This window comes from Onychomys torridus, chromosome 1 (genome assembly GCF_903995425.1).
Source record: "Onychomys torridus chromosome 1, mOncTor1.1, whole genome shotgun sequence".
Lineage (NCBI taxonomy): Eukaryota > Metazoa > Chordata > Mammalia > Rodentia > Cricetidae > Onychomys > Onychomys torridus.
The window spans coordinates 122,099,178-122,122,890 of record NC_050443.1 but is presented as its reverse complement, the minus strand read 5'-3'; the positions used below and the strand labels follow the sequence as shown (position 1 = coordinate 122,122,890).

General features: G+C 53.4%; 1 protein-coding gene across 6 annotated transcripts in view; it reads right to left on the bottom strand.

The window, feature by feature from the left end:
• Nucleotides 1–1,583: 1,583 nt before the first annotated feature.
• Nucleotides 1,584–23,713, bottom strand: part of Shank2 (SH3 and multiple ankyrin repeat domains 2) — a 300,678-nt gene continuing 278,548 nt past the window's right edge. For 5 of the 6 annotated variants that reach the window (XM_036200105.1, XM_036200104.1, XM_036200106.1 and 2 more), the window contains 5 exons: nucleotides 20,294–20,424; nucleotides 18,515–18,626; nucleotides 17,671–17,691; nucleotides 13,870–16,273; nucleotides 1,584–5,186 (listed from right to left, as the gene is read on the bottom strand). In XM_036200105.1, coding sequence (XP_036055998.1) covers nucleotides 4,616–5,186; nucleotides 13,870–16,273; nucleotides 17,671–17,691; nucleotides 18,515–18,626; nucleotides 20,294–20,424 — 3,239 coding nt within the window. In that variant the 3' untranslated portion in view covers nucleotides 1,584–4,615. The remainder of the gene's footprint in view (nucleotides 5,187–13,869; nucleotides 16,274–17,670; nucleotides 17,692–18,514; nucleotides 18,627–20,293; nucleotides 20,425–23,713) is intronic. The other variant, XM_036200109.1, reaches the window with a different exon arrangement.

Genomic DNA, 23,713 nt, shown 5'->3' with positions numbered 1-23,713 from the left:
TTGCTGCAGATTAGTTCAAAACACCCAAGGCACGCACTTTATTTGTTTGCTTGTTTTAAATCAATTTTTCTATTCGGTGTTTATTTGAAGGCTCATATTAAAGTTTTGGATTGGCTGTGAACAGAGTTCTAGTAGAAGCCTCGAACAGTGGCTGTTGTGACTTTAGACAGAAACCGGCAAAGACTGTGAGCTGCAGACCTACATCCCAGAGCGCAGGAAGAAACAGTGTCATCAGGACAGTGGGGACTTGAAGGGCCAGCCATGAGGCTGACAGAATCTGGGGTGGGGTACTGGACACCGCCAGACTCTGCCCAAAGCAGGCAGTCTGTATACCAGTGGTTGTGTGACCCCGCTCTGTCCAGGATGGTCTAGACCCCGGGGAGCCAATGCGTCAGATACAGTTCAAGTAAAGAGAAGGTGGGCCAGTAGATGCCCCCTGATGAATGCCCACTTTATCAAAGGGCCATTGGACAGTGAAGCTGGGAGAGCTAACTGATGATCTGGGAGGATCTACTAGGGATTGCAGGGAGCGAAGGACAAAGATGGGAGCACAGTAGCTGCTGCTGCTTGGATGAAGAGTGTGTCCAAGGAGAGAGCCCTGTTGGGGAACTCAGGAGTCCAGAGGGGTTCAGTGGTTCTCACATACACTTTCCAGAAGTGCACGGATGGCCCTGGGCTCCTGATTCAGCTGTTTGCCAAAGACCCAGCTTCTCTCTTGCTCTCCTGGGCTTAGTCCACTGCTGCTCATGAAAGCATCGTCTGGTTGGGTCAGCTAGAGAAGCTCCTTGGCCTTCTGTTCCCATGGCCTCTGTGACAGCCCTCAGTGCTGTGAGGACACTTCTCCTGGGAAAGAGGGAGCCGAGCTCGGCTCGGTCTCTGGGGTGCCCCTGCACCCGCCCTGAAACCAAGGGACAGCCAGGCCTGGGGCTCACAGGAGTGGTCACACAAGCCCATTTTGACATTTTGCACAATTCCGAAATAATATACAAGGTTTCCATTTCGACTGTGCACTAGAGGAAACAGGCCTGAGGCGCAGTGGCTGAAGGGAAGATGCCGCCCTATCACCTTGTCCAGGTAGAGCTGACTAAGGTGTGGGAAGCACCCCACACCAGATGACGAGCCTGACAGCTCTGAGGGAGTCAGTTCCACCTCCCCCTTTGGAATCAGACCCACAACCTTATTGCAAGAGTATATTTATTTTTTTACAGTAATTTTGGTTGCCATACAAGAGATCGAAGGATTTGGGGGGAAAAGTGCAAAGTACAGGAACTTCTCTCTCTCTCTCTCTCTCTCTCTCTCTCTCTCTCTCTCTCTCTCCCTCTTGCTCTTTCTCTCTCTAAATAAATAAAGTCTAAAAAGAAAAAGAGCACAACATTAACGGCAACAAAGATAATATGACATGTGCTGTTACACACAAACTATAGTGTGAAACATGGATTTAAAACCCAAAATTGCTAATGGGAGAAAAAAATCGTTATTTGTGGCCTCCCCACCCACCCACACACACACACACACACACACACACACACACACACACAGAGTCATTGCCAGGTCAGCTGGGTAATGTTCGGTTGTTCAATAACTCAGGAAAAAAAACTCACCATTTTATTAACTAAAGTATCACAAATATTTCTTATGTAAAGTTTCAGCACGTCAGCAGTCACATTGAGTTCTTTTTAATTGTATGAATTAAATCTAAAATGCGCACGGACACCCCAGAGTAGGGATCCTGGCGGGTATACACAATTTACAGCTTGAGAGATTTTGGTTTTGTATACACAATATTACAGAAACTAGGCATGTAAATTTATGCAGTTATTTAAATTACAGTATATAACAAAAGTTGATCTTAAAACCTGGAATAGTGGTAACATGGTCCTTATGAGCAGTTTAACATCTGATTCACCACTGAAGAGGGTCCTGGAGTAGGGCCTGGTTCTGACATGTTCCAAGTGGGGAGAACAATGGGCGGCGATTTCAATGAGGGACTATTGCTTTCTTAGCAACGTTAACTGTCAGAGATAGAGACCCAATCATCTAGGCAAATGCGTGTGTTTGGGTGGCTGGGGGTGGGTTCTGATAGGCCCAGCTGTGTTTCTGTGACCAGACACTGCAAAGCAAAGCTGGCCTATTAGCTCCCAGGGCTGGCAGTCAGCTTGCTTCTGCTTGGTGGCATTTGGCTTGAAGTCTAAGGAAGGCAGTCGCGGCCTGTCACCCGCTGCCTACGTTCAGCGGGCCCCAAGTCATCAGGTCTCCTGCCTGGCATCTGCCTGGCACTGAGCACAGAGGTAATGCCAACCGGAGGCAAAGGAAAGGAGCCCAGTGACATGGCACACTGAGGGGACTTCGAAGAACCACCCAATGGAAGACAAATTAATGGCGGGGCCACATTTTCACACTCTCTGACATCTTTGCGGGCTACCCGCTGTGTCTGGATTTGTAGTGTTTCTGGAACATTGCTAATTCACTCACCTTGCTGTGGGAAAATGACAGAACCCAGAGCAAGGTGCTCAGCAGTCACCTGGTACCAGCTGATTGGATGGTTGATAAGTTGGAGTTGACCTGCAAAGTGTTTTGGGGACAGATTAAGATTTGAAGCCTTGGTCTCCATATCAAGGGGTGTAGTGTGTGCATGCTTGAGGGTGTGTGTGTGTGTGTGTGTGTGTGTGTGTGTGTGTGTGTGTACATACATGTGCATGTGTGGGCATTGTTTTTGGAGAAACTGCCAAGTTGTGGATTCTAATCCTTTTTGAAGAAATAACTGGCCTTCAGTGATGAAGCTGTGGCAAGGCTGGAAGAAAACGACCCAATGCTGCAGGTTCCGATGTGTCCAGGGAAAGGTGATTTTTAAAAGGGTGCTTGTGTAACTGTCCCAAGGAAATGGTGCCATTAAACCACAAACCTTTTCTCCCTTTAGCTTCCAGCATTAGGTGGCACAGAGGCTGCCCAGTAGACCAGCCACTTTTTTTTTTCTTAAAATATTGTGCTTATGAACTATCTGTACACATATTTAAACTTGCAGTAAAGAAAGAGATTTTTTTTTTAAATTGCTAAATTTTTATGTGTTCATTCTAGAGCTGTTCCAGGCCTCGTCAGACATGTGGTTGTGAGCATAAGTGAAGAAAAAAAAAAAGAAAGAAAGAAAAGAAATTATGTTTTATAATTAGAGATGGGCTGGGCTAGTTCTGAAATAATAAAACCGTAACCTGACATTCACGTCTCCTCTGAGTGCGGGGGGGAGAGGGGGATTCGGGAGCCTAGCTGGCTGCATGGTGGCTGTGTGCAGTCGGTGACCTCCCTGGTACATTAGAGGTATTGTTTTGGGATGGAGAGATCTGGGGGCAGGAAGGGCAGGCTCAGGCAGCTGGGCCTGAGGTGAGGCTTGGTCCAGGATGCTCTCTGCCTTCCTTTCCACACACACCTACACTCTGCCACAGCCTGTGCCCCACTTTCTGTCCACCAGGTCCTGACCACGGGCTTCTCTGAGACCCAGACTTACAGTTAAGACAAGCTGGTGGGATCCCCGCTAACTGAGAGAAGGGAGAAAGGCCCCTGAGTTCCACTTTTCTTGGCCTCTGAGAGCCAAAGGGTTGCCTCAGCAGGATGCTGGCCTTCTGGTGTGGATGGAGGGCAGGGAGCACCCCATCCTTTCCCAGGGAGGACATGGCTTCCCTGGGCAGCCGTGCTTACCACAAGCCTCAGGTCTTCTTGTCCTTGTCAGAGCAGTTGCTCATCTGTTCTGACCTCTGTGGAGCTCAGCAGACATCCAATTAAAGGAAATTCAAGAGTCCCCGCCTCTCTCTCCTGGGTAGATGCTGCTCCAGGCAGACATCCGCTCTTGTCCTAGAGGAGGTTGTGGGCTTGGACAGCCACACACTGGTTGGCTCTGTGGCCAGGCCTCCCTCCCTCCTCCTCAGGATCGTGACTTTGTGCTTTGACTAACTCCGTGTGACTTCGGTTTGGCCACCCTGGAATTGCTAATCGGTTTGCAGAAATAAAGAAAGCAAGTTAGGCAAGCTGGGCACGATCCTGTCCACATAGCCACCACTGCCAAGGACCTTGGGGCCAAAGAAACTCAGATGCACGTCACAGGAGTCGGACAAAGAGGCGGATGGGACGGCGTTTCTCTACCGTCTGGCTCAGGCAGGGCTCCACCTGGAGCTGCTCACTGAGAGCACAGCACAGGGGAGGACAAGAGCCAGTGAGCCCACCCAGAGGCCACAAGCCAGAAGAAAGGCTGTGTTCTGGGGCTGGAGGGTGAGAGCTGCCAGAAGGCAGAGGAGGGAGGCCTCAGGAGGTATCTGGAGTACACTGGTACCTGCCACAGGAGGAGAGGGTCCCACATGCCATCAACGGGAGCCTCTGGGACCATGACAGAAAACCCCCTTACCGTCCCTTTGGACAGAAGCCGCCCAAGAAATCTGCATGGAGAGCTGGGTTTTGAGGCCCTGGTTTGACCACACCAAGGACACCCACAGCACTTCTTTGGGTACCCGGAGACAAGCCCATGGACGGAGAGTGGCGCTCTCTCAGCCTCTGCCTGGCCACCACACATTTCAACATAAGCCCATCTCTACTTATAACGAAGGAGTCTGTGAAGGCCCAGGGCCCACTCTTATCTGTCCAGCAGCTGTTTCAAAGCCCTTTCTATGTTCATCCTGTGCCCAACCCGAGTCACCCCCAGATCTATCAAGTCTTCCTTCTGGAGGTTCGGCAAGTGGCTGCCATCAATCTCATTGTCCATGAAGGTCTCCTTGTGTTCACCCAAGTTCAGACTTTCCAGCCAGTCTGCCACATCTGGTTTCGTCCACAGGTGGACAGGCTTAGTTGTAAAAGGCTTATTTGAGATTGGCTGTTGCAGTATTGAAGGAGATGGTGACCTGCTGCGTCCTGCTGGGTTCAAGCCAAAGAGGTCCCCTGCAGGGGACTGGCTTGGAAGGCTAAAGACATCTGAGAGTGTGGGGGAGGGAGAGGCTGCGGCAGCAGATGGAGGGGTGGGCAGAATCTCTTTGTTCAACTCTGTTGGTGAGACCACAGGGCTCGGGGCACGCCTTGGTCCCGAGGTCCTGCTCTCATAGTCGGGGGGCCGGCTCTGCAGGGTGATGGGCTGGGAGGTGCCCGGGCGGACAGTGAAGGTGACTGTCGTACTCCGTGTTCCTGAGACTGTGCTCATGACCTCCGGGCTTCTGAAAACAGCAATGACAGAGAAGAACATCACTTCCAGGTCACTGAGGATTGTGGGATGGGAGGGGGAGGCACCCACACCACAGCAGAGGTCTGCACTGGCAGTGATATAGACTGCCGTGCCAGTCAGAAAGGGGTAGGTAGAGCAGGGGGCCCCCCCCGCAGCACAGCAAGCTAGCCACTCACCTGGGCCCTCTCCAGCAACAAACACCTTCCAGAGGACTCAGCAGCCTGCCAGGACTCTGCTTATGGGTTAAAGTCCTTGGGTTTTGGACAAATGCAGGACTAACATTGCTTCAGAAGTGCCACACGGGCATGTGAGGTTGGAAGAAATTCTCCTTGGGTGCTCAGGGTACAGAGCATCCAGGTTGCTAGTGTGTCCTGTGCTAAGTTCTGCAGGAGGCCTGCCTGCCAGGGAACGCTGCCAACTACTGTTTCATTGTAGGCTTCAGGGTATGCCAATGCACTCCCTCCATGCAGAGAATTTCTGTCCCTGTTACCATAGGAGACAGAAGCCCCTCCTCCCAATGGTGGCCACCTGTGGGTGTCCTTCCTGCCACATCTGGGTAGGTGAAGTCCTCAGGACAGGGAGGGGCAGGCCCAATGTAGGTGGATGACTTCCTACTGAGTGCCCAGGAAGTCCTTGTCCTCACTTACCTATCTGGAGGTGGTCGTTTTATGAAAATGTGTTCCCCTACCCATGTTGGGCAGGCCCCCTGAAGGCTTTCTAGCCACACACCTAGAAAGGTGAAGCCTCCCTCAAGGCCTGCTTCTTGCTCTGCTTGCTGTTTCCAAACTGCAGCCTTGTGACTACTGACACCACCAAAGTGAAAACAGGTGTGTCTCTTGACCTGGGCTTGCTCATTTCTGGAAAGGTTCATCCTGCCACAGGCACAGCCTGGACTGACATGGCCTGGAGTTTAGCCCACATGCCTTCCTGTCCTGTGGAACTGGTAGAAACTGAGGGCTCCTGAGTCCACCTCGTAACTGTCAGGGTGGAGCTTCTGGGGTGTGGTGTCATGGTATCTGTCTTGAGTTAAACTCCTTCTGGTGTTGGTACACTGAACTGTGGGGACCTCTTGCTGAGGCCCCCTGCAGGGCTCCGAGATGCTAACAGATTAGGACCTCTTCGGAGCCTAAGTTGAGGGGCAAGAGCTTGAGGCACCATACTGTGGTCCCTGCCTGGACTGCACTCTGCCTGTCCCTTTCCCTTGGGTGCTGTTGGTTTTCTTTGCCTGCTGTGTGTCTGAGTGAAGCCATTAGCTGGTCACCCAGGCCCCTCTCTGTCCTGGGGAATACCCCTACTAGGATTAGTAGTGACTACTTCAAATATGGAACATTACAGGGGAAGAAAGGAGGCGTGGGTTCTGTGGGCCAGGACTCCACTGTGGATGTGTGGACTGCTGCTCTGGAGCCTCAGACCTGCAGCGATGGCTACAGGGAACTGTGGGTACCTGTGGGGCAGGCCCCAGAGTTCTCCCCCCAACAAAGTTGCCTGGTTACGGGCTGTACCCGTATGCAGGTCATCTCAGCAGGCCTGAGGCAGCCCACGGAGTGAAGGCCCTGAAGCCCATCTGGGCCTTGTAGCTTACAGGCAACCTGAGGGTTCAGCTTTAGGTTCTCCTGGAGAGGTGGGCCAGGGACATGGTAAGGGGCTGTGGAACCTGCCATGTCCCCCTCTGATTTTCAGGTTGTAGGGTGTTCCACTCTGGGTCCAGCCTGAACAAGCAATGCAGCAGCCCAGGTCTCTTTGCAAAGTATGTGTGGTTGCGGGGAGGCGGTAGGGGTGGGGGGCAGAGGGGAGGCTCGTTTCCAGCATGTAGCACTTCCCTATACAGAAGTGGGGCTCCCTCAGGAAGGAGAGGGGAGGCAGGAGGGCATCCCACAGGAGCTCCCAAGAACCAGTGAGACAGGGAGGTGTCGGGAGGGCCACATGTAGTTCTGTGTCCGTCGCTGACCTGCCCCAGCGTTTGGGGCCATGTGGTTGGCATGTCAGTCCCCCAAGGGCCAGCAGATGCCCAGGCCCTGTTCAGCAGTATCTCTAACCAATATCCTGGGCTGGGTTGGCTTTGGTGAGGACGGACTCCACAGCAGCTGCTGCTGGGAAATGGGTAAGAGCAGGGGTCAGTGGCACACAGGGAACACACAGCAGGCTGCACTTACTTCTGCTCAGCACGACCCTCTTCTGCACACAGCACCATGGGAGCAAAGGGAAACGACACAGGGAGTGGTTGAGACAACACTGCAGAACTGACTGGAAAGCAAGGTGAGGCAGCAGCCTCCTCACGAGTGAAAACAAGGTGGGTCGGGCCCTGGCTGAATGCCCCACCTCAGACTCCTCCTGGCAGGCCACCCAGTGGCTCAGACCTAGCACTCGTGTGAACAAGGGAACCCATGCCTTCTCTGGCATGAGGTGCCATGACACACTACTCAAAGAAGAAAGACCCTCTGACAAGCGGCTCACAGCTATTTCCCTAACTCGGCTTTGGACCTGGAAAGAATGAGTCCATGTTCCCAGTGGACCAGGCCAACCTGCCCAGGCTAGGGCTTTGCATCAAGTTTATACCACCATATGGCAGCTAGCCCAGCAGCTAATAGCAAGGATACGGTCCTGACCACCCGCTTTGGGGCCCGCAGGTGCCCCACCCAGCACAGCAATTGCCAAGTAGAGTTGCACTAGCTAGCAATGATGGCTAGCCTGCCGGCCTGCTCTGAACCTTCTGGGTAGCCTGCCTCCTTCCTGGTGAATCACTGTCATGACTCACTGGATCCTCCTGCGTGCGCAGATCATTATGTTGCTAGGCAACGGCTGGGCTGCTGGGCGGCATATACAGAAGTCTGTTACCCTGATTTAGAACAGATACACACTCACAAACACCCGCCTCTGGGAGGATCATCTCTCGCCTGCTTTTTAAATCGAATTCATTTAAAAATGTGAGAATTAAAAAACAAAACAAAACCAGCCCAAGAGCAAATCCAGATGCTGGCAGACACGTTTCACCTGTCTTCCCTGGCAGGGACTGATGAGCTGGGGAGGCAAGCGGGTAACAAGATGGACACTGGGGTTACCGATTCAGTTTGGACCTGAGCAGAAGTGTGGGCCGGAGGCCCCTCGTGGGCCAGCACCTGGTGTTAGGGTTCAGAAACCTTTGGGCATGGACCCTCAGCCTCAGGCTTGCCTCTGTATGAGGCACTTACTTCTAAACCACTTGTCTCCTCTCCTTCCTTTCCTCCACCCCCTCTCCCCCTTTTTTGGTGACTTGAGACAGAGTTGCACTGTCAACCCAGGTTGGTTTAGAACTTGTAGCAACCCCCCTGCCTCAGCCTCCCTAGTACTGGTATTACAGGTGTATAGAACTACATCAGGTACCTGACAGCTTTCTTACAAGGCTGCTTTGCCTTTCTAGGCTTCCATAAATGGGTTATGGGGCTTGCACTGTAAGAGCAGCACCCTTGTCTCTCCCTGAGACTGTTCGAGTGTTTGCTCAAGTCTCAGAAGCCGGGACCCCTCAGCACGTCTGATCCTGTGTCCCTGCAGTCACCATGGGCTCAGAGGACTGTGAGGGCTCTGTTCTCTCCAGGTCTCAGGGTGTGGCCTAGAATTGGGGTACAATACATAACTGCAGAAGGAATGGCCGTGGGACACTGCTTGCTTTCCCGCTGAGGAGACTGCCTCAGGCTCAGCATCGCTGTCAGGGTTCCCACTTGCTCACTAGCCACTAGGTCAGGAAAGTGCCTGCTTCCAGGAGGAACTGTCCACTTGGGACAGGCTCTTGTCAAATGAGGGATGAGATCGAGAGAGAACATCTGAGGGGCTGGAGAGACGGCTACCCCATGCTCTAGAATGAACACAAGCTGAGTTTGTTTCCTTCTCTTCTTCTCTTCTCCTCCTCCTCCTCCTCCTCCTCCTCCTCCTCCTCCTCCTCCTCCTCCTCCTCCTCCTCCTCCTCCTTCTCCTCCTCCTTCTTCTCCTCCTCCTCCTCCTCCTCCTCCTCCTCCTCCTCCTCCTCCTTCTCCTCCTTCTCCTCCTCCTTCTTCTCCTTCTCCTCCTCCTTCTTCTCCTTCTTCTTCTCCTTCTTCTTCCTCTCTTTCTCTCTCTCTCTCTCTGAGCTGAGGATTGAACCCAGGACCTTGCGCTTGCTAGGCAAATGCTCTACCACTGAGCTAAATCCTCAACCCGAGCATTCATTTCTAAGTGATGCCTGGGGTCTGTCGGTTAGCTCAGCAGAGCCAAGAGAGGACGCTCCTGTTTGCCAGGTCACAGCCAGCTTGACCTGGGTCAGTGCTTATAGGCAGGCAGCCGGATCTAGTTCTTCAGCATCTCCAAGCGCTTCTCCTCCTCAACATGGACATCCAAAGCACCCTCCTCATGTCACATGCAGCCTAAGGAATGTCAAGGAAACTGGAGTCTGATCCCAGTAAGCCACAGTAAGTCTGTGCATGGTTTCTACCCCTTGGATCTGATTCCGTGTCCCCACAGCCTATTCACTCCTGGCTTGGCTCTGACTTGCCAGCATGGAGAGTCCTTTCAGGCCCAACTTCACACTCTCCACTCGCTGTGTTCAGGATGCTGTGCTTCCAGGTTCTGTACAGCAGGCTCCTTTGTGTACATCAGGTCACCAAAATTCACTTCCTCAGAGTGCCAGCTCCTTTCTTCACAGGGCCACTCTAACCTGACGGAGTCCTTTCCCTCTGTGCCACTTGTCACACGCCATTCTGTCTTGTTTAGTATTTGCCATTTCTCACCTCAAGAACTGGCAGTCCCCCAGGGAACAGTGGCCATGCTTTCTCAATGGCACATGCTTCTCTCAAGTGACAAAATCTGAGCACCACATGGTTCAGGGTACTGTGGGCCATCCACAGACGCTGGCTGCGTGAATGATGATGACCACATGTGCCAGCTGTGGAGGGCCACAGTGTCCTCTGTGGTGATGCTCTCTTTTCTCTTTCTTGAGCTGGGCACTGGGCTACAGACAGTGGTATCTACAGCTTAGTGAACTCCCTACCATGGTTGGGCACTGGTCCTACACAGCTTTAACCAGGACAACTAAGCGTTCAATGTAGATCCACAAAGCAGCCAGAATGTCACTCAGGCCTACAACCTCCACTGTGGGCCAGATGCATCAGCAGATGACAGGAAGCCTCTGAAAGTCAAAAGCCCTGTGCAGCTGAAGGACATTCCAGGGTCACCCATGAAGTCTTTGCAAAGCTGACCCACAGGGGCTGAGGCAGACACGCCAACACAGCCATATCCTCTGCATTCTGGGCTCTGGGGTGGCGGTGCGGGGGGGGGGGGGAGCTGCTGAGCAGTGGGCTCCATATTGGGAGCCTAGCCAGTACAGGGAAGCCTGTGGGCTGTGGGGAGAGACAGCCGTTTTAGATGCAGTCCCTGCCCATCAGCTTCCTGCCTTCTTTTTGGTCTGAATCTAACAAGGAGATCGCTTCAGCATCGGGCCTGTGGCCGGAACTGCTCACGGCTTTTGCTCCATGGTTATTTCAGGTCAGGCCCAGGAGGTGTCTCGAATAAAGAAAACCTCCCTGACTGGAATTCCCTTTCAACGTATTTGTAATTAAAATGTGTCTGAATGCACACTTTTCTGATTTTGGGGTCAGTCTAAAGACCCTGACGATACCAAAGTTAGACTCCTTACACCCAAGGAAGCAAGTGCCAGGCCATCTAACGCTCCCTCCTCCCTGCACCCTGTCGTGGTGCTGGCAAAGGACGAGTTCCTCAGAGCTGGCAGGAGACCCCAGCTGCGAGAGGAGCATCATTTCAAAGGCTATACGAATCCAGCAGAGCTCTTGTCTGCATGGTGGAGCCACTGAGGAACACTCTGAGAGCTGGCCATTCTTCAGTGAGCAAAGCCGCCACTAAGGAAACAGGGTCTCTCTGCCTTGGCGCGTGTCAGCTCAGAAAGCATGGCCAGTTTTCAATTTCCCTCAAAACACCTATTTCTTCTTTTCCTTAGTAGTAATTCCCTCCATTGGCTTTTGAACCTCATTTTGCTCAGGGTAGTTCAGAACTCTCAATTTTTTTTTTTTGTTTTGTTTTCATTTTTGAGACAGGGTTTCTTTGTGTAGCCCTGGCTGCCCTGGATCTCGCTCTGTAGACCAGGCTGGCCTCAAACTCACAGAGATCTGCCTGCCTTTGCCTCCCAAGTGTGCCACCATCACCCAGCTCAGAACTCTTAACTTTCAGAAGCATTTACAAGTGGTGGCAAGATGCCCGTGCTGAGTGAACCACTAGCTGTTATCCTGGGTCTGGCAGTGAAGGCAATAGAGAGAGGTGTTTGAGCAATGTGAGCAGGTGGCCAGTGCACCCAAGACAAGAGGCTGAGCTTGGACACCTCTAATTGCCTTATGGATGCATTAGTGGCTCTGTGAAATGCCTGTGGTCCTCTGTGTCTTGCCACTGCAGCTGGCATCCCAGGGTCCTGTGCCCACACCCAACCTGGTGCAGTCCTTAGACTGGAAAAGGAGTGTGTTTCCTCTACCGCTTGACGTCAGCAACTGCCATCTCTACCCTCAGCAGCAGGGGAGCTCCGGGTCCAATGGCTGCTCCTGTCTTCTCGGGAGCTTAGTCTAGTCTTATAGGCAGCCTTCAGTGGTGGGCCCTGTCTCTGGAGCTAATCCCCAGTCTCAGCTTAGGAGCAGAACCTTCCCACAAAGTCCCCTCAACTCTGTGCTTTGTGGCTCTGATTGCCAGTTCCTGCCTCTCTGCTGGGTGATAGCCCGGCTGCTGGGACCCATGTGACAGAATGCCTGGTGTTTGGAGGTGCTGGGTAGGTGCTGGCTAAAGTCCTTGCTGCAAGTGACTTTGGTCATGAACAAACTCTCTGGGTGGTGGCAGTTCTGCCCACTGGGATTGTGCTGGTGATGGTCTCTCTGAGCCCACTTCCACCCCTGGCAACCGGGAGTCCCAGCTCCCAGTGGAGGGCAAGTCTCCCTCTACTAGGAACCACCAGAGGTTGACTAAGCAGAAAAAGAAAGGACGGGGGTCATCTGCCACCTTTCAGAAGGCCTCCCGTGAATGAGGCCAGTAGATGCACTCAGGGATCCTGATGTGGAAGGCTGCCCCTGTCCTCTGAGCTCTGCAGTCCTGGACTCATTCCCTCTCAGTTTCTCTTTTGCTAAAGATGGCCATAACAGGGAGATAGGAGAGACTGCAAGTCTGTCCCGAGTCCTGGCCTCTGCTCCTGGTCACCATGTACATGGCTATCTGCTTAGGCTCTCTGAAGAATGGGCTTAATACCCAGGACTCTGCTGCCTAGTTGTCATAAACACCACCCTGAGGGCTTGTAAATGTTTCACAAGAGGGTACACCATGAAGGACCGCGTTACTCTGTAGGGGAAGGGTGAAGCGCGCACATTTTAAGGTTGCCTAGAGACCTCAGTAGATGAGGAAAACGAGCAGCTATGTATGTAGTTACATACATCAGAAGTGAGGGGTTTCTGCAGATGTTCCCTAGCTAGCAGGGAGCCATGGAAGCATGCCTCTGCACACCACATGTATCAGGTGTCCTGTTAATGGGTGGCAGCATCCGTACACTTCTTTACAATATTGACTGATCAGTAATTCTCAGAGGAGTAAAGCAGCCGTCCAAGTCATTCATTTACAACCACACTGAAAGGGAAGAGGGAGAATTGTGGCTCACAGCCCAAACCTCAAGACTCAAATGCAGTGTGATGTCCCTGATTAATGGGCTTGGTTGTTTGAATCAGATGCCTGCCCAGCGGGAGAATTAAAGAAAGACTTCATTAGTCAAAACGATGAAACCCGAGCTCAGCTGTCAGTCAGAGAAGCTGAGAAGCATACGGACGTGGAAAGACATCATGCACGTACATCACGCACAGAAACAAAAACAAGAAAGCCACAAGGAAGGGCAGAGCCTGCAAGGCTGCTGAGTACCATCCCAAAGCCACACACAGTCAAGGGGCTGTTCTAGAACCTTCTAGTTGGGCTTAGAAAGAATGAGTATTCTACTCCCATCCCAGTGAAGGTAGCTTATTAAACACTACACAATGCTGCAAATGGCCCATTGGGCCCAACTGGCAGTGATTCCTTTGTGATGTCACCCTGTATTGGATGATACAGCCATGGGACAGGTGTTCACCCTGAGTAAATAACCCAGCTCTTCCCCAATCTTCAAACTCACTAGTGATTGAGGGAGAGGAAATGACCCACGTGTGTTCACGTACACCACCCCACCTCTGGCCACATATGTTCACCATAGGTTTTGTTTTGTTTTGTTTTGTTTTTCTTTTGGAGCTGAGGATCGAACCCAGGGCCTTGCACTTGCTAGGCAAGCACTCTACCACTGAACTAAATCCCCAACCCTCCAGTTTGGGTTTTAATGAAGCTCTGCCTGACTTCGAGGTGGTCCTGGCAAAAGGCTGGAAGGAACTGAACAGAGATCTGAGCTTCCTTCTGGAAGTGACCATGGGCCTGGCCCAGTGCAATCTGGTTTCCTTATGTGTCGTTAGGAGGGTGTGTCGCAGGCTGCACAGCAGCCTTGGTCTTGGTTCTGCTGTAGTCCGGTGACAGGATGGTGATAACGTGGTTACCGCCTAACAGGTGTGGCAGAGGCCATGCAAATCCTCTCTTCTCGACTGCATTGGTGGCTCCCCAGTGGTTTTGCTTGGCCAGTGCTGGACCACACATCCCCAAGCTGACTGTGAACTTACCTTGGAGCGAGGTTGGCTGACTTGGCTCCCACCGGCAGTTCCAGCCCTTCCCCGGGCTTGACCAATTTCCCCCTGTTCATCTGCTGCAGAATGGAGTTTAGCTCACTAATGACATTTGCCTTTGGGCCTGAGAGAATTGGGCTTTTGACCTCTGGGACATCACCCCACAACTTGGAGGTCCTTGGCTGGATGACCTTTGCCACACTGGCCTGAGCACTGCCCGGTGGGGGTGGGGGTGCAGGTGGGGGGATCACAAAGCCATCTGTGTCCTCTTCCGGGAGCGTGTCTTGGTAAAGTGCATTGCTTTTGTGAACAATGGGCTTCATTTTTGGCTTTGGAGGTACTGGGGGCTTGTCAACCACAAAGGCTTGCCCGTCTGCATAGACTGTACAGGTATCCATGCTCTCCCCACCCTCTGAGGACAGTGTGGAGATGCTGGACACTGTGGAGATGGTGCTGGTTGTCTCGAGATGGTGGTCGCTGCTACTCCGGCTGTCCACCTCCTCGATCCCGGAGTCGGTGACGGCGTCAAAGCTTTCGGGGGGTGGCAGGAATGAGGAGGGCAGACAGTTTGAAATGCCAGTCGGCTTCTTACTGTCTGCAGAGTTGGCTGGCTGGCTGGAGTTCAATGAAGGGGGCTGAGGGGTGTCATTTTTCTTCTGTTTGACCAAGTCAGCAAGAGCGGGAACCGAAGCTGCACGGTCATCGGGGATATCAAAACTATTTGCGAATTCCAGGGGAGGAGGCAATGGTTCTGTGAAAAGAAAGTCCTCATCCAAGTCCACGGACGCCAGAGGGGGAGGGGGGATGCGGAATGGCAGAATCACCGCCTCTTCCACGGAGCCCGCTGCCACAATGGTCCTGCCGGGCGCAGCGGCGGGCTCCGGGGCAGCGGAGATCTGTAAAGCACCTTCGGTTTTGGGAATGCCTTCTGGCACTGTGGAGGGTGAGTGGTCTGGCTTTATATCCACATCCTCTCTGTCCTCCTCTTCCTCCAGGGGTGGCCCTGCCGTGGGGATGTCCACCGTGTGCACCATCAGCAGGCCGGCTGACTTCTGCTGGGCTGTGTCCACGATGTTGATCAGCATGTTCTTCTTGTCATCACCTCTCCGGTCCTTGCTCAGGTCGGTCTCGTACTTGTTCTCTGTCTCTTGCCGTCGCAGGGGACCCCGGGTGTTCTGCCTCGTGACGGGAGGAAAGCTGGACTCCACGCTGGACCGCATTTTGGTATCGATGTAGAGAGGCTTGTTGAGGTCAGCCTTGGGGGCCTCCCCCTTGTGCCCCTGCTGGGACTCCTGCATGGCTCGATCCCTGGCAGAGAGTGCCAGGGCCAGCGGGGAGCTGGGGTCGAGCAGCCGCCCTGTGAGTGGGTGCACGTAATTCTCAGGGCTGGCTGGGCTGCCACTCTTGAGAGGAGCTGCTGGGCCACTCTCCGGCCCCTTGGCTTTGGATGTGGAACTCAGGGGTCCCCCGGTCTCTCCCTGAGTACCAGCCTCGCCACCACCTAGGAAGTGGTTCTCCAGCTCCCTGGGTGCTGTCCCAGGGGTAGGTGATAGCGGTTGTTCCGTTCCATCCTCGTCACCAAACCCACCTTCCTCAGGGAACTTGGAGGGCCGTATCCGGGGAGCAGGTGGTCCCAGACCCACATCCTCATCTCCCAGGTCTGTGGAGAGGAAGGCCGGGGAATTCCTCCTGGCTTCCAGACGCTTCTCACGGTCACGCACAGCCCCAGCAATGGCTGCAGCAAAGGGGCTGCTGACAGTGAGGCCGTCATCCGGCCGAAGCTGGCCTGGCTCAGTGGCCTGGGGGTCGATCTCCATGCTGCTGCCCTGGCTGCTCTTGCCACTGCTGCTGGTGGAGGGTTCCTTGACGATGATGGTCGGGATGGGGATGGAGCATGTCTTCTCAGGGCTGTCCTCCACGTTGGACTGCTTCACCAGCATGCCCTTCCGCCTGGCTGGCTTGGCAGGGACATAGACGGCCTTGCTGGCTATCTTCCCCACCTCTGAGTATGGGTTCTCAGGCATCTGCCCCCGCTTGGTGCGGAAGGCGGCCTGTGGGGCGGGGCTGCGGCTGTAGACGTCTTCGGAGTCCAGGGAGAATCGGTCAAGCTCTCTCCTGTAGAACATCCCCTTTTCCCGCATCATGGTGGCCACAGTGTCAGACCTGGTGGCTGGGGGCACCTTGGCGACGGGGTTCTGGTTGAATGCAGGCTTAATTGTCCCATAGACTCTCGGAGTCGGGGACTTGGGGCAGTTGTACGTGGTGGGGGAAGGTGGAGGGGGAGATGGGGGCACAGACTGCGGTGGAGGGGGTATGTCCTCGGAAGTGTCCGGCATGGACAAGCTTCGGGTGAATTTCAGCATCGGGGGAGCCAGAAACTGCCGCTCTTCCTCTGTAATCCCTGCAAGCAGAGAACACGGTTTTAAGTCCAGCAACCTCAAAGCCTGCTGGAGGCCTCAGGACTGTGTAACATACTGCGACTCCACACACTCACAAACTTAGACAGGAGACAACCGTTAGAAAGCACAGCACAGCCAGGACGCTGGGGTTAGTTACACACCCTCTAGGAGCCAGAAGCAGAAAGAAAGATTCTGTGTGGTGAACACATGGAGGGATTTCCTTCTCTGGGGCACACTGTGGTGTCTGGGGTGAGGTAAGGGTGGCAAGGGTCCAAAACAAGGCTGTGTGCAGCCCTCAGGCCAAGCCCTGGCCACCTGAACCCAAAGATGTGGCTGCATGTGTGCACATGCAGGAGCTGATGCAGGAGGCAGCTATCTGCCTCTTTCAGGCCTGGTAAGGGCTCGTCAGGGACCGAGGCTCTCATCTGACTCTCTGAGAGGCCATGCGAGCGGCATAAAGGTCAAGGTTGCTGTCCTTCCTGCCCAGTTGTCAGGCAGACCTGCCACCCTGCTAGAACAGCTGTCTGCCCAGTGGTGGCCCATGTGTGCTAAGAGGAGGTGCTACTGTTCTTGTGTGGTCTTCTCCAAGGGGACATTGGCCAGTTTTGTCACCTGCTTCCTCTGGGCCACACCGAGGGCTCTGTGTATGTTGAACTCCTTAGCCCTCAGCAGGTGGCTGGCTGGAAAGAAAGGCCATTCTGGCATGGGCTGTACCTATGAGGGGAGGAAGCCTTGATTTCCACCTCGTCTTGGTCCACAGCAGCTGCAGGATGCTAATCAGCAGCTCTATGCCAGCTTCCCAACTCCACAGAAGCTCTGAGGTGGGCCTGTAGGACCCTCTGGGGGGTTGTGGGGGGTTGTCATGGGTAATCAGGCCTGACTGACTTGGCACAAAAGCAGAACCATGTTCTGAGACCTGACGGGCAAAAGTATGTGAGTGTGACCACAAATGGGGCCGTGGCTGGAGCCAAGCTGAGCTTTCTCTGGGTGTATTAGCTGGTGTGACAGCAGGCTCCAGTACAGCCTAAAACACAGAGACAGAAGCAGCACACACAGCGGCAGACACCAAGGATGGATTCTTACACGGGGGCATGCAGGATTTCAGAGGCAACAAAATGAATTACTTGAAAATTAAAAAAAAAAAATTCTTAGGACAAACTACAGTCACTTATTCCATGAGAACTTCCATTTGATAAGGGTATTCCAAATTGAACATACTCCTGTGGGAGGCTAATTTGGCGTCTCAGAGGTCTGTTGCTGAAGGAGATCTCTGCGGACCATTCACTGTGAGTTGTCACCTAATGGCGACTTTCCCAAGGAGTCATAATTTAAGAATACCCCTTATAAAGTAAACCAGGATACATTCAAGTTACAGATTCCAAACTGGGGGTTCACTGACCTGATAGAAAGATTCTGCTGTCTGACAGGAGGAAATCAACTGTTATTAACCAGAAAGATCCAGAAACACAACAAGGTGCGTGTACAGCTATGCCCGGCCCGAAGTGCGCCAGGGGTGGGTGAGCCACCCGAGCTGCAGACACCACCACGGTCATTACCACCTACATGCCGCCTCCTGTCTCCTCCTCCAACTAAAAACAGACACGCCATGCCTCTGGCAACATCGTCAGGAGGAGTTTCCGAAACACACAGAGCTTAGGTTTCTGGTGGTGCCTTGGCAAGGCTGGAGGCCGCATACCCCTTCTCTTTATGTGGCAAGGCTCCACTGCGTCAGCAGTAGCCTTGGCTTCCAGAAAGTTCACGTGGTAAGGACCACACAGGGGCTTTTCCTGCCTCGAGGAGTCAGGTTTACCTTGCCCTGTCCGAGCCAGGGAGGGAAATGGGATGTTAGCAAGGAAGGCAAGCTGCTTTCTTACACACAGTGGTTCAAACCTGACCCAGCCACCCGGAGAAGTATGTCCCTTGAGCTCAGACTATGAAACATCGACTAGAGGGGTCTTCCCACCTGGCCCGCCCTCCATCCTGCTCCCCCAACTGCTACTGTCACTAGATTAGAGAAACCACCCTAAAAGGAAGGTTTTTATACCCCACCATATTCAAGGGGCTGCCTGCCTGGTAGGAGAGAGGCTGGGCATCTGGTAGGCAGGCCTAGTGGGCGAGTGGTTAGGTTCTAGGGCCAAGGCAGCCATGGGGCCAGGACTCAGAAGCCCAGGCCTCCTGAGGAGCTGAGGGCTGCATCCGAAAGCTTAGGGGCAACGTCTTCGGGTGGGGGTCACGCTTCTTACCTATCGATTTCTGCCTTCGCATCGTACCTCGAGGGAGGCCCAGAAATGGACCTTTCGGGCTCCCAGGGACCGTGGGCGTCATTACAGCAATCCCTTGGCGCTCGTACACGGACTGCAAACCAGAGAGCCAGGTGAGGTGCATCCCTGGGAGCCCCACCCATGGTGACAGGGCCAGAAGCGACAGAAAGCTCTGGGAGCAGTAGGCATCAATCACCATGGCTTCCTCAGGTCATGCCCTCCCCACACTCCTGTAGATATGATGCCAGCATGCCCAGCTCTAGGCATTATACTCTACTGGAACAACATTCACCAAGTCAGAAGAACTCTGGGAGAATAGGGCCAGGATGACTGGCCCATGGGAAAAAAGCAGTGTGTTAGGCAGTGGGGTCTGATCCAGGCCATGCCCTGGGTCCTCAGGTCCTTGTGACCTTGGTCAATTCCTCAGCTTGGATTCTGTTTCCCTCTTCCAGATACTATGGGTGTGGTCAGGTGCCAGGACCTGTGCAAAATGAGTAGGATGCCTGACCTGTCACCTGGGGAGAACTGCCAAGTGACCCTGGAATGTGTCACAGAGACTGCAGCGGGCGCTGTCCTTCCCATGGCTTGAAGGCGGACCCTCAGAGAGCTCCTCTGTGCCCTGTCACAGCTAGTACACCTATGCACGCTGTTTTGCCTGCCAGCCTGAGATGGTTGGCCAGTTATGCTCCACAGCCTCAGAAGGGACTTGGAAAAGTTCAGATGCTAAGGCTCACTAGGAACATGTTTGTGGGTGCACTCTGACAGGCTCACCTGGGCTTCAGAGCCTCTACCCTGGAGCCTGAGGCTGGAGAGGTAGGACACTGGCCCTGGGAAGTCAAAGAAGTACCTCAGGGGCTGTCAGGTTAGAAGAGTATCAGGGTGGAGAGTGGGTATGCTGAAGGCTAGAGTGCCACCGATCGGACTCTGACAGGGAAGGGGGCTGAGGCGACCACTCAAACCTCGGCAGCGTCAGTTCTATCGCAGATCCTATAAAACTCCTAGCAAATTCATGGCAACTGTGGGTGTTATTGTCTAAAAGGACTGGGTTAAACCAGGTTAATTTGAAAGTGAGTCAAAGAAAATACTCAGCTATGTGGTGGGACAGTTAGTGCTCAGGCCTGGCATTGGACTATGATGGGGACCAGAAACCAGAGAGAGGCATCAGGGGGTTTGAAGGCCTCACCTTTGTCCAGGACTCACCCCTGGCTCCTGAGCAACTCGTCACCTCTTTTCTGGGAGGACCTTTTACTTGGGGGTAGGCGGGCATAGCAACAGCAAGCACCTGCTGTGAGCTGGCATCCAGTGCCTCCCATGTACAATGAAACCCGGTACACTGAGCAGTTTTGAGTCTAAGGATGCCGTCAACCCACCTCAGAGCATGTGCCAAGAGTTTGTGTAGAGGACTATTGTGTGAGGCTCTAGGCAGCAAGGGGCACTGTCTGAGGAATACTCCCACAGCCCCTATGCCCATGGTCTCTTGGTGGGGCACATTGGAGGGACACCCTCAGTGTTTGGGACTCTGGATAAACCCAGGAAAAGATGGCATGCAGGAGTGGTGAGGATTGCACCTCGGCCTGGCCATTGACTGACTCACTGCAGATCTGTACTGGGCCAGAGTGCTCGCGCATGGAAATGGGCTCTGAACCTATGTAGAGAAGGCTTTGAAGGCCGGCTGCTGAGCTGGCCTGCCCTTGCATGCTGAACCCTCTGCCTGCCCACCAGCCAGGCCAGCCCAAGCCCGACCCAGTCCCACTGACTCACGTTCATATCAGAGGCTGCTGGGAAGCACCGGCTAGTGGGCCGCTGTTTGATGGTTGCCACCCTCGATTCTATGGCTACGTTCTCTGCAGTCCTGGAGGGCTTGGAGGCTGGGACTATCTCTTCAGGTTTATCTAGAAGACAAAGCAAGGGTTGGAGTGGCTTAGTCTCATGGCACTTTGGGGGGTGGGTGGGCTCAGTTAGGAGAATGCAGGCACACAGCCACTGCTCATGTGCCTGGAGTAGCGGGCAGGCTGTGGCATGGGGAGCAAGCATGCATCTCTCCCCACTCCACATATCCCACCAAGGGACCACCACATGTCCTGGACCTCGCCTGCCTGAGGTGTGTACACTGGACAAAGACAGCAGGAGACCTCAGCATCTCAGCCTTCCCCTTTAGAGAGCTCTATAGCACCTAGGACCCGTGACTTGTCATCTTCAGGTCTGACACATGGGGTTTATTACTGATGCTGTCAATTTTGGAATTACTATTATTATTTTGAGCCAGGGTCTCATTGTGTAGCTCAGGCTGGCCTGGAACTTTTATTTCTCCTATGCAAGTCTTCTGAGGGTTGAGCTTACAGGCCTGTGCCACCAGGTGTGTGCCACACACACACACACACACACACACACACACACACACACACACTCATAAATGTGGTCCTTTTTGTAACTAAACACAATTTCCAAGACAAGCAACCTTCATCAAAGCTGGAATGTCGACTGTGGTCAGTAAGCCAGGCAAGATGGCAGAAACCCCAGCCCTCTGAGCCCATGCTGCACAGGGAACTTTTCATTTATTCTCCCCATGCTAAACATTCCCCAGCTCTAGAAAACAAAAAACAAAGCTTAAGGCATCCTGTAAATTAAAAAAAAAATTGTTCTCTAAAACTTGAAAACAAAAGCTCATTCTAGAGTGACCCTGTTGCCTAGTTTAGCTGAAAGACAACTGAGGTCCTGAGACCAGGCACAAGGCTTTGTCTAGTGTTGTCAGAACACAGGGACCCTACTCCCTGAGGCCCACAGTCAGAGTCCCTCAGTCCCCAGAGGCACTTGGGGAAAAGGGCCCGGCTGTCCCAGGCTGTGTTTTTTTGCAAGACGCCCTGGGCCAGGATGAAGCTTGTGGGGAGCCACGCCTGTGGACACCTCTCACATTGGATCCTTTTTGAGGTACAGGAGATGTTAGCTTCTAGAACATTCATTGTACAAGCCTGAGTCCTTACAGGCAAGCTTTGCCGATTCTGGGGTCTGATGGCTTCCTGTTTAGTGAACACAGGGTGACAGAATTACCAAGTCATCCAAAATACTACTTGGCAATGGTGCTTTATCAGGAGGAGCTGACCCACTGGCTAAGTCCCTAGAGCTACAGTAGTGTTCAGCATCCAGCACGATGCAATGTTTTCTGAGCAGCCAGGCCAGACCAAAATACCCTTGAGGAAGACTCAAGAGGAAATGGGTGTGTTGGGGCTGGGGCAATGGAAGTATCCACCATGGCCTCTCTGACTCCTAGGAAGACAGCTGATTCTAGACCAGTGTTGATTCTAGCAGTCCACAGATGATGGCTGGAGTCCAAATGTGGCCCATGCCAGGTCCTGCACAGCCTCAGAGCCTTTCACATGTGGGAAGAGTTTTAAAAAGGACAAAGATTGTAGGAGTGACCTCAGGCCTTCAGACCTATGCAGTCTCAGGTGCTGCCTCTTCATGGACGGCTCCAGTGTCTGGGCCTGCAGGCTCATCTGTCACAGGCCCCTTCCTGAGTTAGAATCTGGCCCTCAGGGATTGGTCAGGCAATTGCTTGGCTCCTGTCACCACGGGCAGTGGGGATACTTGCAGCTCAAATCGCCCATGTCCTCCAGCTTCTGAGTCACGAAGCTCTCATCTTAAACCAAAGCTTTACCCGCACCTTCTGGGCCTGGCCATTTCTGCTAGACTGTCATTTGTGGCTGTATCTTTTTACCCCCCATCCACACCTGTAGACAGCTTCCTGCCGTGTCCACCTGCCTCCATCTCTGCTGTCTTCCTCCAGGGGTCCAGGCTGGCTTTTATGGCTGAGATAGAACTTGTTTCTATGTAGTTCCTACTGCCCACCTGCCAGCTGGGCGGATGCTTGTGTGGCCTGCTTTGGTGAGCCAGCCAGGACACACTGGCTTGATCTGTGTCCCCATACCATACTCCAGGTCCCTTGGTATTGGTCATTTGGCTTAGCTTTAGCTGAGGTGAACCCCACAGTCTGTTCTTTCAAGGAAGGAGTTGAGATCTCTCTAGTACAAGAGAGCTACATCCCACCACTGCATTGGGTGCTGGGCAGGGAACACCGGAATCACTCTAGAAACTACTTTCCTCTCTTCTGTGGTGCCCACAGAGGCTGAGCCTGGGGATACAGCATCCTGAGCCTGGAATGTGGGTCAAGTGGAGACCACTGAGTTACAAGAGGAGTGACTGGGTGTATCACATGGAGAGCTCTGGAGACCTGCAAGAATCCAGCCACCTCTAGCTTGTGCACAAACCTTGAAATGTGAAGGCCCCCTCCTAGCTGTGTGGGTAGCCCAATCTGCTCACCCTGAGAGTGCTTGGCTAGAGCTATCAAGTAGAGGTGCAGAGCTCCTGGTTTTCCTGCCCTATAGATATGGCCTTTGTTGAATTTAATGGCTGCTGGGCAAGGGAAAATTGTGGGCCCCAAGAGCCCTTGGGATGTCAGATGTAAGATGCACATGGCCACAGTCTTGCTAAAAAGGCCTTGGGCACAGGCTGAGCATGGGGAGGTAGTTGGCCAGAGTCTTCTGGTTTGGGTACATGGAGAGCAAAGGACACGAGAGGAGCACACTCATGCTGAAGAGCCACAGAGTCACTGAGAATCTTCCTACCTGGGGCTGTCAGCGTATATGTTCCCACTGGTGGCCCGTGGGGTCTACTGCTTGGCGTGTGAGTGCCCGTGGCATCTCCACATGCCCAGCGGGAGTGGGCAGTAGACTGTGATGTGAGAACTGCAGGGCCTTGGGTAAGTGTCCCCCATGACGGTCCTGACCCTGTGGGGCTTTGAAGCTTCATCCCGATCCACATGGCTGTAGGAAAGGAACCATCTTTCACAGAGAGCACAGTTGGAGGGTGCTCCTGTAGGGGTCACCAGAGTCACCCACCTCACTTAGCTGACTACAGAACAGTGGGCAGGCTTGTGGAGTCAGTAATGCGACAGTGCTGGTGTGGTTGTTGTGTCTTGGGGAACACCCCCAGGAACCTTGAACGTTGGCCTCTTGAGCTCTACCTCTCCCATCTCCTTTAATGAACTGCTCTATGAATTTGTCAGACCCAGGGCCCCTGATCTAGCATTAGTGCTGTTGGTGTGAGTCAGGTGACAGACGGGTTTTCATCTTGTCCTTTATATTTGCTGAACAATGGGAACTGCAGACTTGACCATGCAGGCTC